The sequence below is a fragment of the Aspergillus pseudotamarii genome, assembly GCF_009193445.1.
Source record: "Aspergillus pseudotamarii strain CBS 117625 unplaced genomic scaffold BDV38scaffold_28, whole genome shotgun sequence".
Classification (NCBI taxonomy): Eukaryota; Fungi; Ascomycota; class Eurotiomycetes; order Eurotiales; family Aspergillaceae; genus Aspergillus; species Aspergillus pseudotamarii.
Genome location: NW_022475042.1, coordinates 155,982 through 168,233, shown reverse-complemented (window position 1 = coordinate 168,233; position 12,252 = coordinate 155,982). Strand labels below are relative to the sequence as shown.

Genomic DNA, 12,252 nt, shown 5'->3' with positions numbered 1-12,252 from the left:
ATGGTGTCCCCTTCCTTGACCGGGATGTTTCGCACCCGGTCATTGATGGTTGTGTCCTTGGCTGCGTACCGAAGGACACCAAAGGCGGGGGTTGATAACCGGAATCTGTTCACGTTAGCAGTGTTAGAAAGTATTTGTTTCATCGCAAGTGGTGAGTCGAGCGTACCCCTCGAGCGCATATTTTTTCAGCTTTTCAAAGGAGTCCTTGTCGTCAGAACGAGCGGCCTTTTGAATGTCAGGCCAATATTTGCGATATGGATCCGATAGATAGAGGTCAATCAGTTGGGCCCACTAAGATTCATTAGAAGTGAATCCCGTATCTTCAAGGACTAAACATACGCCTTGGGCTTGAGTAGCGCATGCGGCTGCAGCAGTTGGGATAATGGTCCAGACCACCTCATCGGTCGAGCCTCCACCGTTAGAAAGTCTCTTAATGAGCTCTGGCCCATAGTCAACTAATAAGCACTCCTTTGTGCTGGCACTGTGGCTGCCTAGAATATCGCGTGCAATGGCGAAATGTTGTTTGTTCAAGCCGGCTACATGCTTTTGCATGACTTCCCCAAGCCCCTCGGCCGATCGAGACGCATTAACGCGATGCTTGAACGACTGAGCTGGATCTAGGTCAAGGAAGACATAGCCAAATAAGTCTGAAAGTACCTTATACAGCTCTTGTTCTGTGTAACCATCTGTCATGTCATTATTGCCGGAGGTTCGTAGAGGAATGCCAAAGAACTCAGCCGTGAATTTGGTATGTGCGAGATTCCCGATGCTAAGCCAAGTTAATCAACGCCGTTTGGACTAATGTTCTAGGATTACTTACTCCCGCACTATATCAACCTGGTATGTTGAACCAAGCTTACGGCTGTGCTGTCGCAGGAGGTCCATTGTCACCTTTTCGTAAAACTTCTTGACCTCCTCAAGGCCATCGGTTGGCTTGTATAAACAATCCTTCACGAACACCCTCTGCTGTGTATTTGCCGAAGAGTCGCCGCTTAGCATATAATCGTGTTTCGTAAGCTGGTATGTATGTTGACCCCCTTTCAAGTCATCAGAATCAGAGTTAAGGCCTAGCAGCTATGAGAGGGTAACTAACAAGGGACGTGAAACGCGTCTTGGTCATTTAGAACCTGTGTTACTCCCTGCCATGAAGTCACGGCAGTCGGCTGGTTTTCATGTTTTGGCCTATCAAACTCCAGATCATTGGCAGTTTTGGACTTTTCGAAGATTTTCCGGTTTTGCTCCGGAGTTGTGAAAGGGTACAAGGTATATACACTGTTCGGAGTGTACCACCCTGGGAAGGCTCGCAATAGGAGCTTGTACATCAAGCCGCCTCGTGCCACAGCGAAGTCTGGGACTGTGTTCGCAAACCTGGCAAATTAAGTGAGAGTTGCTCTTTACCTACTTGATACCTCCTTTGCCTTTCCTGTTGATAACAGCGAGGTCATGGGTGGAAACGTACCCAAAGTTCGTGAGATGTACAGGACTGTAATCAACAGTGTAGAAGCGGTCACCCCGGACCAGCGTATTAGCATCTGCTAATATCGTCGCTGAAATTGTGAAGTTCGGGCATAGTCCAGAGCCGGGAAAGCATGGCTTCTTGGCTTCCTCAGCCTGTATACCAACGTAAAGCTCGATATCATCCGGATGTCCGTAAAGTGCCTCCACTGTAGCCTACTTAGTGCTGGGTCAATACAATATTTAGCTACGCTACGCTACTTACACGCCTCCCAGACAGCAGGATCGGAATTGACCTCCTCTAAAAGCGCCATTAGAAAGAAGATTGCCAAAAGGATTCACTGTGTCTTACCGAACGTTGAATACGTTTTCAACTTGAAGAAATGTCGAAATTCGTTCAGGGTGGCTAATCCCCACTCCCGGCCTTGCTGGATGCCAAGCATCTCTATAGCCTTCATTGCCTCTGGGATATTGTTGGCACCGAATGCACCTGCCGAATAGTTAGGGTTCCAAGCTTGCACGTATAAAAGGGAAAATAACGCACCCGCGACACACTCAGTCCCAGTCTGCAGAATGTTGACGAGATCTGCGTCCCGAAAGCTACCGTCCTCTTGTCGTTGCAGGCTATTAAACGTCCACCGAGCTGGGTCTGGGTCAATACCTTCAAACCATCTACGCAGGCCGCCAACGAATTCGTCAACGGACAAAGTACCTGAAGCTATTTCAGCACCGCAGGTTCAGAGAGATAGCATTAGATTCTGGTAGGGAGCAGCTACATACCTGGATTCACTTCTGCGCCAAACACACTTTTCATGAACTCATGTGCCCAGGCTTCATCCTGGTTGCTGATGGCGGCATGCCATCTGTAGATCATGTTGAACTCCGCACTAACTTGGTTTCCGACGCCTCTGGGAACGGTCGGTGAGTTCAAAGCGCTGATTTCCGTCCGCGGGTCGAGTTTCCAGTCCGAGTCTACCGGGTTGGTGTTCAGGTTCAATATGGTTCTCAGATAATCACCCAGTATAATATTCACATATAGACCACAGGTGACCCTAGGAGTAGTCAGACTACAAGCACATTTCCTACCTTGGAGCGAAAAGGCCTCGCTTACAGTCGTCCGGTTTGGAATAGATCATTATCCCGCTTTGCCTGCGCCTGGCCATATTTGGGACTATCTGGTGTCACTCCGGCTGGTAGGCTAAATCGACCTCCTTCGTTGATTAGGGCTAGCTCCTTGACGATGTAGTTGTGGAATCGATTAAATGCAATGATCAAGGCACATACTCCGGGAGGCTGGCCGAGGAGTCTTTGTTCCGCGAATGTGTCAGGTTTTAGAAGTCCATTCTGAAATGATCGCACTTGATTTTGCTGATCCACGTTGTGGCCGTAGAGAGGTCCCAAGTCGAGGTAGGACGAATTCTTCAATTTTGTTACATCAGCATCATCTGTGCGGAAGAGATCTTGGATAGAGGTTAGATCCCACATGCAGCAAATATCAAAATACTGTTTGATTTGACCGACCGTGAATGATGATCGTTGCAAAATGAAACAGAGTACTCGAGATTTGAGAAGGATGTTCTTTGGCACATCCTTTGCGTGCGAGAATAGCTTGGTACAGTTAGCGGACCCCCATTCTTAGCGCTAGGATACAAGCCAACACACTGTCAAAGATTAGGGAGGGATCTGGTAGCACATAAGGCCGTGGGTGTTGAGCGGTCACGCTCCGAACATAATGGCTCCCCGCTGCTCCTAGTTTGGGATACAACGGATTCTACAAGAGTTAGAAATATCGTTGGAAGGGAGATTGTGGAAACATGTTACATTATTGCTGCCGTCTGCAGCACGGTATTTGTACTCGTCTCCTAGTCGTGCTACGGGAGGATGGTCAAGGCTATTCCACAATGTCTTCACGAATTCTGCGGTGATGCCATCACGGAGCCTTGAACCGTTCGGCAACGATGCGGCGACTTGAATGATCTCCTCAATCTAACCGCCATTAGCGGTGTCACTCATAGATGTGAAGACGGGCTATGAGTCTGCAATCTCACGAGATATTGCCGATCGTCAATAATTCCACCCGAGAGAATCGTTGATCCCAGGCCCCGGAGGACTTGCAGATCCGGGAGGATCCGCCCAACCTGACTGACGATATCTTGGCGAGTCTCGCTGAGAAGCTTCAGCAAACTATGGTGGCCATTAGAGGAACCACCGTGGTTTGTTTCTCCTTTGTCTGCCATAGCTAAGAATGGCCTTATGATGCGGTGATGGTTATCCTGTGCTGTCCGATAAGCACAAATCGCACTGAGGGGAAACCAGGTGATATAATAAATTGCCCTCAACTGGGTTCAGTACGATAGCTACTATTTCTGTACTGAAAGGGGGTGTTCCATGGATAATGCTGTTCGTCATCTGAGGCAACCCATCAGTAGCTCATTTCTGGGTCGCTCGTTCCAAGTAATAGCTCGACCACATAACCATCTAGCCGTCATCTTACGTGATCTTAGGCCGAAAATGTGCATATATGCCATGAATAAGGAAATAGCAAATACGAGGAGCGTAAGGGAGAGTAGTACGAATTTATTTCATCATGCGAACCATCTAAATCTCAGCTGGAATTATCCATATGGGTCAACCAATCTTGGGTGAACCCTAAAGTTAAGGGAACACCGCATCCGTCAATCTCGCGGCTTGGATACAGTCCAGAATTTAGGAGACCCATTGTACCAAGACTAACATCAACCTTGTGATTGAGCATTATGAACTATTGTTCATGAAACTTCCTCATGGTCCATCGCCATCCTACAGGTATATGCTTACTAACAAGACTAGCAAACCGTTTTCCTGCGAAAACTTTGGGACTTTCCTCTTCCAGAACAGGACTAGCTCAGAGTTGCTTTTTACTCAGTAATTAATCCCGAAGCATAGAACAAAATAATAGTATATATACTAAGCACTCTATACGTATCAAGTTAGTATATTAGAGTCATCTAGGGGCATTTCTGGATCAATCCCAGAGTAATAAATAATTAAGATCCGCAGAAGGTTTGGAGATTTATATATGTTATGTTTTGAGACACAAGGTCCGCCTGTGTATCTTATGTCAAAGATGGTTGCTAATTATTTCTAGCGTGTAAGATCAGTTCTCGAGTCCTTCTTCCCTTGGTGCGGTTCTGCCCGATACCGGAAATTCCACGGTGATGCAGGGCACATCTTTCAATTCAGAGGAGGGGGGCAAAAGGCTGGCCGATATGTTCTGGTTATACAGATGTGGGGCGATGGATCAGAAGTGACTTTTTTTGATCGTTCTCACACATACGAGCTTCCAGGTGTTCATACCTCTAACGGATTGTGGGAGATACCTTTTGCTGCCTTGGAGTTATTGGGTTGTGGTGAAAGATCAAAAGTATCTTTTGAGCATGGTGCCCTGTAAGTCAACTATAATGGCATTCAAAGGGTACGAATCCTGACTATTCAGGTAGAAGCATACAGGACGCCCGTGTGGTGTTTGAAATTAAGAAAGGTACTCCAATTGCTACTGCATTTGCGCCACGTGATGTTATCACAAGATGGACGAAAGTTCATCTCCCCGAAATACCGCAGATCGCAGAGAAGATCGTTGAATTGCGAAGAGAAAGCCCAGAAATTGGATACTACTTTGAGTAAGACCCAAGGAAACGACAGCCTGTCTATATCCGCCATCCTGGGTTGTTTAGCCTTACTGATTTCTAATCTAGACTGAGCCCTCCTATTTACACCGACCTATCTTCTCATTCATTGCTCTATGGAAAGTGAGGCCCGGAGTCAAAAAAAGGATCGGGAACATCAGAATGTATTCCGATATTGTCTCTATCATACGGTGTCCCGTTGTGAAGCGATGAGGTATCTAGGAAAAAAGGAGGATCGAAATTAGTATTTGTATGCGGCTGGGGACAGCCGTGGAATAAAAGAGGTGTAAATATGTCCTTATCTTGCTGTAATTCGGAGTCTTCAGGGAGAAATGATGTATCTTGTAGCTCAGCTGTCAAAGGTAGAAAGAGTTTATTACAGGAGAAGTAGAAGCAGATCCATATTTTGTTATGTTTTGTCAGAAATCGTACCAAGAAAGCCTTGCTCCTCCTCGCCCAGCAATTTGATTCTTTTTGAAGAGTTTAAGTCCTCGTCAGGGTCTGTTAATCTCGGGTACTGTTTTGTGGTCTTCAAATTAGTATTAATTATCAAGGGTTGCAGCGTTTCGACTATTCGGTCTAATTTAAGGATGGCTTTATCACGTACGTCGTCGCACAGCACCAGTATGAATCTCTCGTTCCTATTAGACGAATATCCGTGGGTTTTGACGTCCTTTATCAAAGCACTTATGTGGGTGAAGCGCCGAAAACACTCGATATATACTTTATTGCAGTCGACATCTGGCTCCATATCGATGGTCAGCTAGCCATATAGTATTCAAGAAAAGGAAAGATTTATGCAGTTCAAAGTGCCTTAGAAGGTTCTTTCTGGTTTTGAACTGCTTCCTATAACTGTCAAATGGACATATTCGGAAATGAGATCTCGGTTGCCAAGGGTTAGTATTGGGGCTGGTGGCAATTTGTCTATCGGCATCGCCCTCGCTACCTTTGTCATTCAAGTTACTCGGAGGTACAATCGATGTTGTGTTCAATTGACAGTTTGTACAAAGCTTATTCATATCTGGAAGTTGGGCTGTGTGTGCTCGACACTTCTCCGTCTCCTGGATGAGAGTTCGTTCTCTAGTCTGGTATGGTTAACCAAAGTAAAAAGTGTAATGGCTGTATGGAGCTGCCTCTGTACACGAGATGAGGGCGTTGTGCGTTGGGAAGGTGGCCAAGCAGGTTTGACACTGCCGTTGTAAAGTGAAGTCGCCTTCTGCCGTTTTTCTGGAATTCCAATGGACTGGCGAGAAGCACAGCTTTAAGAAAAGCGATTATCGCCTAAAGATTCACCTTGCCCTGACTGCGGTAGATCTGGATTGATAGACGGCTTGATATGTGGAAGTTGCGAAGAAAAAGGAAGATGAAATTCGCAAAAAGTGAGTGATGTCTAGTTTTTCTTCGCTATCTCTTTCCTCTTTCTTTTGGTCCTTTTTTGTTGCAGTTGCGCGTAGTTAACCTCTAGCTCATAGTAATACCATCGGACAGAGATGCTTCGTTTGCAACCTCACTCCTGCGACCTCCGAAGTGAATGTATTGATAAAGCATGGGCGTGGTCAATAATCGCCAGGTGGCGTATTGCCACGACAAACAACTGTGCTTGCCACCATTGGGGACGGAGATGTTTCATTATTGGCCTTACCTTTTCATTTTTTTTTTTAAAAATCCCTCCCTTCCTTTTGTTTTGTCTTTTTACCCCTTCTGATAGTCAGCAGCGTACTGCACAAGAGGTCTCCTTAGGTCCCCTCTGGGCTAATAGGTGCCAGTTGAGTATGGTACCTGTGAATATTTTTGTGTTCTTGTTACCAATATATACTCCCTGGATTGAAGCGTCTAGTGGGGTACCGATTTCTCTATTCCACACGCAGAACTTTCAGGATAGTACAACTGTCACGTTTCTTCTGTCAGGTCGCACTATTGGCTTGTCCCCGCCTTCAATCCCCGAGCCCCTTCATCAGCCACTCGTCGTATAAGAGTTCCAAAGCCGTCGGCCGGTCCTCGGGGTTCCATTGCAAGGCTGTCCGGAGCCACTGCAAAAACCCTGCTTTGTCTTCCCCCTCAACCTTATCGGCAAGGCTCTCAAGGGTAATATCTGGAATTGGGACTACTTCCTTCCATCTACCTGACTCATCCCAGAAGACAGAACTGAGGTGTCTCTGTTCCCGGAATTCGGGTGGCGGAGGGCCTAGCAAGGCTACCAGTTCTGCCATATGGACCCGGTCGTCAAATATACCATTTGCGTTTTTGCCATCGATGAGGGTGCGAGGGCTTACGATGTCCCAGGCCTAGATATACAGAAATATTAGCCCTTTCTAGTTAAGCAAAAGTCGGAATATTTCCACCCACAACCATGGCAACATTCCATATATCCACCTTGTAACTCCAACTCGATCTCAAAATCACCTCAGGAGCTCTATAAACATTTGGCATGATATCATCAGTGTGGTCGATGTCGCCCAATCTAGCTTCCCCAAAATCAGCGAGAACCGGCAGCCCACCTCTTGGAAGGAAGTTTAAAGTTTGGTAGATTGTTCGTTCTTTGAGTATCTTTCTAGGCGACGGGTCTGTGATTTCAGCTTCTTCGAAGCGGGAGAGATAGCTAATCTCTGGTCCGGGAAGTAGTAAGTTCTTCAGCTGAAGATCTGCGACAACGTTAGGCCTATAATGGAAGGACTTCTGGGATGAACACATTACCAGTATGGATGATATGACATTCCGAGTGCAAGAAATCTAGTGCGATAAGTAGCTGTCGGATACCCGGCTTCATGTCATCAAGGGTCATTACGTGCCCAGGAGACATCTTCACCAGAACATCTGCACTCGTTCCGAGTGGCTCGTGGACAAGACAGACGTGACGGCCATGAGGACCTTGAATATAGAAATGATCGAGTAGTTTGCGAAGGAAGTTCCGGCCGGGATGTTTTGTTTCCACCATATCCATGTGCTTGTAGATGTGCAGCTCTCGCTCGTGGTTCCGACTTTGGCCCGTTATGTAAATTTTTACAACAACATATATCGATGCACTAGTTTAGGGAGCGCTATTAGAATCATCATCATCTGGTTTAGTTTGAAGTGAATTCACTGTACCTACACCAAGTCCTTCGCCAGCCAAACCGTCGAGGTTACTCCGTACCCTATTTTGGCAAGTATTTGATACCGATCATTGAGTACCTCACCCTGGTTGACTGGGTAGTATTTCTCGGGTTGGTACGTCGGCAGTGTCTCCTCGTCAAGCTCAGTGGACTCGTCAAGCAATTCGAGCCCTGTGGTAGGAAACGTTCTCGGGGCGCACGTCCACTGTGATGACGACATAACTGTTCTATGCGGCACAACTGTGGTTCTCGGACTACACTGCAGTGAAATTCGTTGACGGCAAGAAGTGGAGGGTAGAAACGTAGTGAAGCACCTGTGAGCACGGGGGATACAGAGAGTCCAAGCGCTTTGTGCGGCTCGCTGCATTATGAGGTTGGGCGCATAAAAGGGCCTGGGGCAGGTCGGGCGCGTAGGCAAAGATGGGATCAGTAGATTCAAGGGTGCCTTCCCAGGTACCTAGTTAACGAAGTTACAAAGTTAATTATCTAATGACCCGTTAATACACTAAACCGGTTTAGGCTCTGAGAATTACTTCGATTGGTCCGCAACGACCATTAATATCCCCACTCAGTATATACCCTGCCCGCTGTGTATAGATATCTCGGTGGCCGAACAGCAATATCGGAGGGTATATCCGCGGCCTTTTCAAGAACAGGTAGTAGCCCCTCTCAATTCTTTTCTATAGGAAAAAATGGAGATCTCTTTTAGGTATACAAAAAGCCTGATACTAATAAAAGAAAGGCAAGAATTAGTCTTCTGTCCATATAGTATCTACTGCTTGCCCTTTTGCCTACGTACCCTTACCTAGCTGACAGGTCTTCTACCCTGACTAGTAGATATTTCCTTGACAAATACACTATATCTACAAAGAATTAACTATAGAAATTATTCTTAACTAACTCTTATCTAATTAGTATATCTTACCCTGGTCCCTGGCATAGATATATAGTATCCTTAAACAGTAACTAATCCTCATATATTAATACAATAATAGGAAATTAGGAATTCTATATAACTATATAAGCAGTTATTCTTTATAAAACTAAAAAAATATATTACAGATAGATTTTAAATTTATAATATTAAACATCTTTAAACTATACTGGTCTAGGAATCTATATTTTATTAGTTATATCAAAATTAATTAAAATATATTAAAAAATACTTCATTTTCTAGTAGTATGCGACCACGTAGGGATATGGCCGCTTCTATTCAGTGACAGAGCTCTTTCCGGGGTTCTTCGCTCAACCCCTGCTTCAGTTATGTCTGGTGGTTCTATAGTACTAGATACAAAAGACACATAGACAGTGGCAGTGGCAGTAGTAGTATTCATCTTAATTATGATATTAATGCTATATAATTATTATGTAAAAATTAAAATAAATACAGGAATTGTAATTTATGGCTGCACTCTGAGCGACTGGTAGATATCCTATTTAGCATTCCATTTCCACAATAGTTCCTCTGGCGGGGACTCTGGTTCTTTCTCTTTAGGGTCTACCATTTTATAGAAGAAGACTTTTAAAAAAATATCTCTACCTTTATTTATCTATCACGTCTTCGGTGTCCACTTTAAGGATTGAGAGTCTGGCAGTATAAGGCCTAGGAAAGACAGGAAGCAGTCTAAACTAATCAGTGTTATTTGAAACCACTTACTGCATCCACAATATAGATAAAGTACATTTATAACACAATTGTCAATGGGAACTTCTTAGTACTATACTGAACGGCCATCGACGAGCCGGGAAGAGCCATGAATAGGAGCTGTACTTGGGTATATTGTAATCTATCTCTCTCTCATTCTGTTAGCCGACCTTTACTACCTTCCTCGCCATGTATATCAGCATGACATTGGTGACGATGGTGATGATAATGACCAAAGCTCCAATCACTCGAATACAACCGATGTTTCCGTTTACCCCAACCCACATCAATGCTAAAATGTCCTATACGCCCATGGAACGGTAGGTCGTTATCCTTTTTGCCATCCTGCACGTAGCTGACTATCTCCCAATCCGCATCACTATTATCATGGACATTTGATTGCTTGGTGGCATTGGGACTGGTGTGGCTGTCATTTCTCGTATAATCATCAGACCCACGCGGTATATTGATGGACTTGTCACCTATTATTATCACGGGTTAGCTGCGCATCTTTGAGGGACATAAAGAGGAGACTTGGTGTATAGGAAAAGTACCGTTTAAGGCATCCTGCTTTGGCGGTCCAGTTTGACCACTATCTATCTTGACTTCTTGAGAATTGCTGTCCGGATTCTGACGGGGAGACATGTTCGAGAGTAGCGAAGCCCAAAGAGGAGCAAATTGTCTTCGGAGTTGAGATGGTGATTGAGAGCGTTAGGGTGGGTGGGCTATAAAGGTAGACCAGAAATGAGTTTACCTAGAGGTGAGGAGATGAGGGGGAAGGCAGAGTGAGTACGACTAGTCATGAAAAAAGAGTGATTATTTGGGGACATGACGTATTATGGCTTCAGCTCGTCATAAAAACATCCCGGGAGGTTTAATTAGAAATCTCAGAAGATATAAGCTGAGTAAACGGTGCCAAGTTATCGGATCAGGCCAAGAGTACCCCTACGCTCGACAGTACTCTAAGGAATGATCGGATGTCCGTTGTGAACTGCTGATTATACTACAGCCTCACCACCATTACGATATTCAAACAACTCGCAACTATGCCCGTAAACGCAATCTGCGACACCAACGCCTACGTAATCGAAGCATGGGACCCTTGAACGTACTAACGTTTCTTCCAACTTACTGATTTTCTCGTTTTTTGATCCCTGCGTCGGACCATGCGCTTCGTGTCCAATCGCAAAAAAGGAGAGCCCAACTCCGCCACACTAATCGTTCATATCACATACGGAGGCCAAATAACCGAGAACTACGATAATTTGTGCTACAAAATTCCCTCTCAGACCATGTTAGCCAAGCCGCTAGTGCCGACATCTTCCTAGCAATCTTGTGTTGCCACGAAATCCGCCAAATGGGATGCCACTGCGGGATTGACCGAAGATGACACTGATTGGATATACCGAGGAGGCCAATGTAACCTCGCTTCTGTCCTTATTGCTTATGTCGCTGGGAGAGCCACTGCGACGCCAGGCTTCACTTTGCCGTCAAAGCAGAGTATAGTTTTGTGTTTGTTACACATATAAAAGAGATACATCATTAGTTCCTGATCCATCAAGGTCCTGGTATGCTTGTTAGATCTGGATGATGGAGGTCATAACTTTTATAAATATATAGCGATGGAAAAGGATTTTTGAAGTTGAGACCGAATAGGACGGCGAAATATTAAGCCAGAGATTGACCAGCAGATATCATTTAGCAAAAAGCAAGCGACACGAAGGCGCCTAAATCGTCTATGGTAAGCTCAGTCTGGAAAGCTCTAGCTCAACCTGTGAAGTACGGTATAGCAGGTCGGTATTTCTATTGACTCCTAGGGATCTGCAATGCTGCTGGTGTTAATGTTAAGCAGAAAAGAAGTGGAGAAGCACGTCGCAGCTCTTCAAAATGACATAGGGGCTGCAGATGCCATATAAGTATCGTTTGCGAAAGCCGTTACCAAACCTTTTGGCATCGCTTGTCTCTAGAATCTTACGGCACATTAGATCATCTGGCTTAATCGCTCCGCTAATCGAGGATATATACGGTCTCTGCCTCCGTGACGGACATCATAAGCACGTCACTAAGATGCTACAATTTGTCCATGTCAAGGGAGGCGATGAGCTGATATTTCTAAAGCCAAATGTTTACCAGAATCTCCACATTATCTTGTTTTCATCCATGATTCAACAATCGCAACTAATCTATTTCTTCCAAAACAAAGCCCTATCGTCGTGCTAGTTCATTCCAAAATGAAGAATATCATGAAATCACCTCTTATCACCATGCTGTCCTTGGCAGCGATCGTCCTTTCGCACGCCAGTGTTGACAATGACCTGCCGAACTGTGGATATGTTGTTTTCGTCTGCGCAAAGATGTTTACCTCATATGATGCCTTTCATGAATGCGTTCGCG

General features: G+C 45.2%; 3 protein-coding genes across 3 annotated transcripts; all 3 read right to left on the bottom strand.

Annotated features, from left to right (window-relative positions):
• Positions 1–123: 123 nt before the first annotated feature.
• BDV38DRAFT_293059 (peroxidase/cytochrome P450 family protein) lies at positions 124–3,692 on the bottom strand (the record flags this gene model as incomplete). Its single annotated transcript, XM_032062157.1, has 14 exons — positions 124–291; positions 340–769; positions 821–1,037; positions 1,094–1,368; positions 1,460–1,664; positions 1,721–1,756; positions 1,808–1,945; positions 2,000–2,167; positions 2,236–2,507; positions 2,567–2,915; positions 2,977–3,063; positions 3,118–3,226; positions 3,277–3,441; positions 3,504–3,692. The coding sequence occupies 14 exons, from the start codon at positions 3,690–3,692 to the stop codon at positions 124–126; spliced, it is 2,808 nt and encodes a 935-aa protein (XP_031913362.1).
• Positions 3,693–7,054: 3,362 nt separating this feature from the next.
• On the bottom strand, positions 7,055–8,579 carry BDV38DRAFT_271414 (putative protein kinase; the record flags this gene model as incomplete). Its single annotated transcript, XM_032057313.1, has 4 exons — positions 7,055–7,405; positions 7,467–7,762; positions 7,815–8,143; positions 8,212–8,579. 4 exons carry the CDS (start codon positions 8,577–8,579, stop codon positions 7,055–7,057), a joined length of 1,344 nt encoding a protein of 447 aa, XP_031913361.1.
• A 1,276-nt stretch (positions 8,580–9,855) lies between these two features.
• BDV38DRAFT_247029 (uncharacterized protein) lies at positions 9,856–10,800 on the bottom strand. The gene is made up of 2 exons (XM_032054620.1): positions 10,413–10,800; positions 9,856–10,340 (listed from the first exon to the last, which is right to left on the bottom strand). Exons 1-2 carry the CDS (start codon positions 10,501–10,503, stop codon positions 10,012–10,014), a joined length of 420 nt encoding a protein of 139 aa, XP_031913360.1. The 5' UTR covers positions 10,504–10,800; the 3' UTR covers positions 9,856–10,011.
• Between the last annotated feature and the right edge of the window lie 1,452 nt (positions 10,801–12,252).

Bases quoted from the DNA above. Each gene is read 5' to 3' on its own strand.
- BDV38DRAFT_247029 (XM_032054620.1), bottom strand. From the start codon at position 10,503: ATGTCTCCCCGTCAGAATCCGGACAGCAATTCTCAAGAAGTCAAGATA. The intron at 10,341-10,412 runs GTACTTTTCCTA...TGATAATAATAG, and splicing joins AAAGCAGGATGCCTTAAACG to GTGACAAGTCCATCAATATA.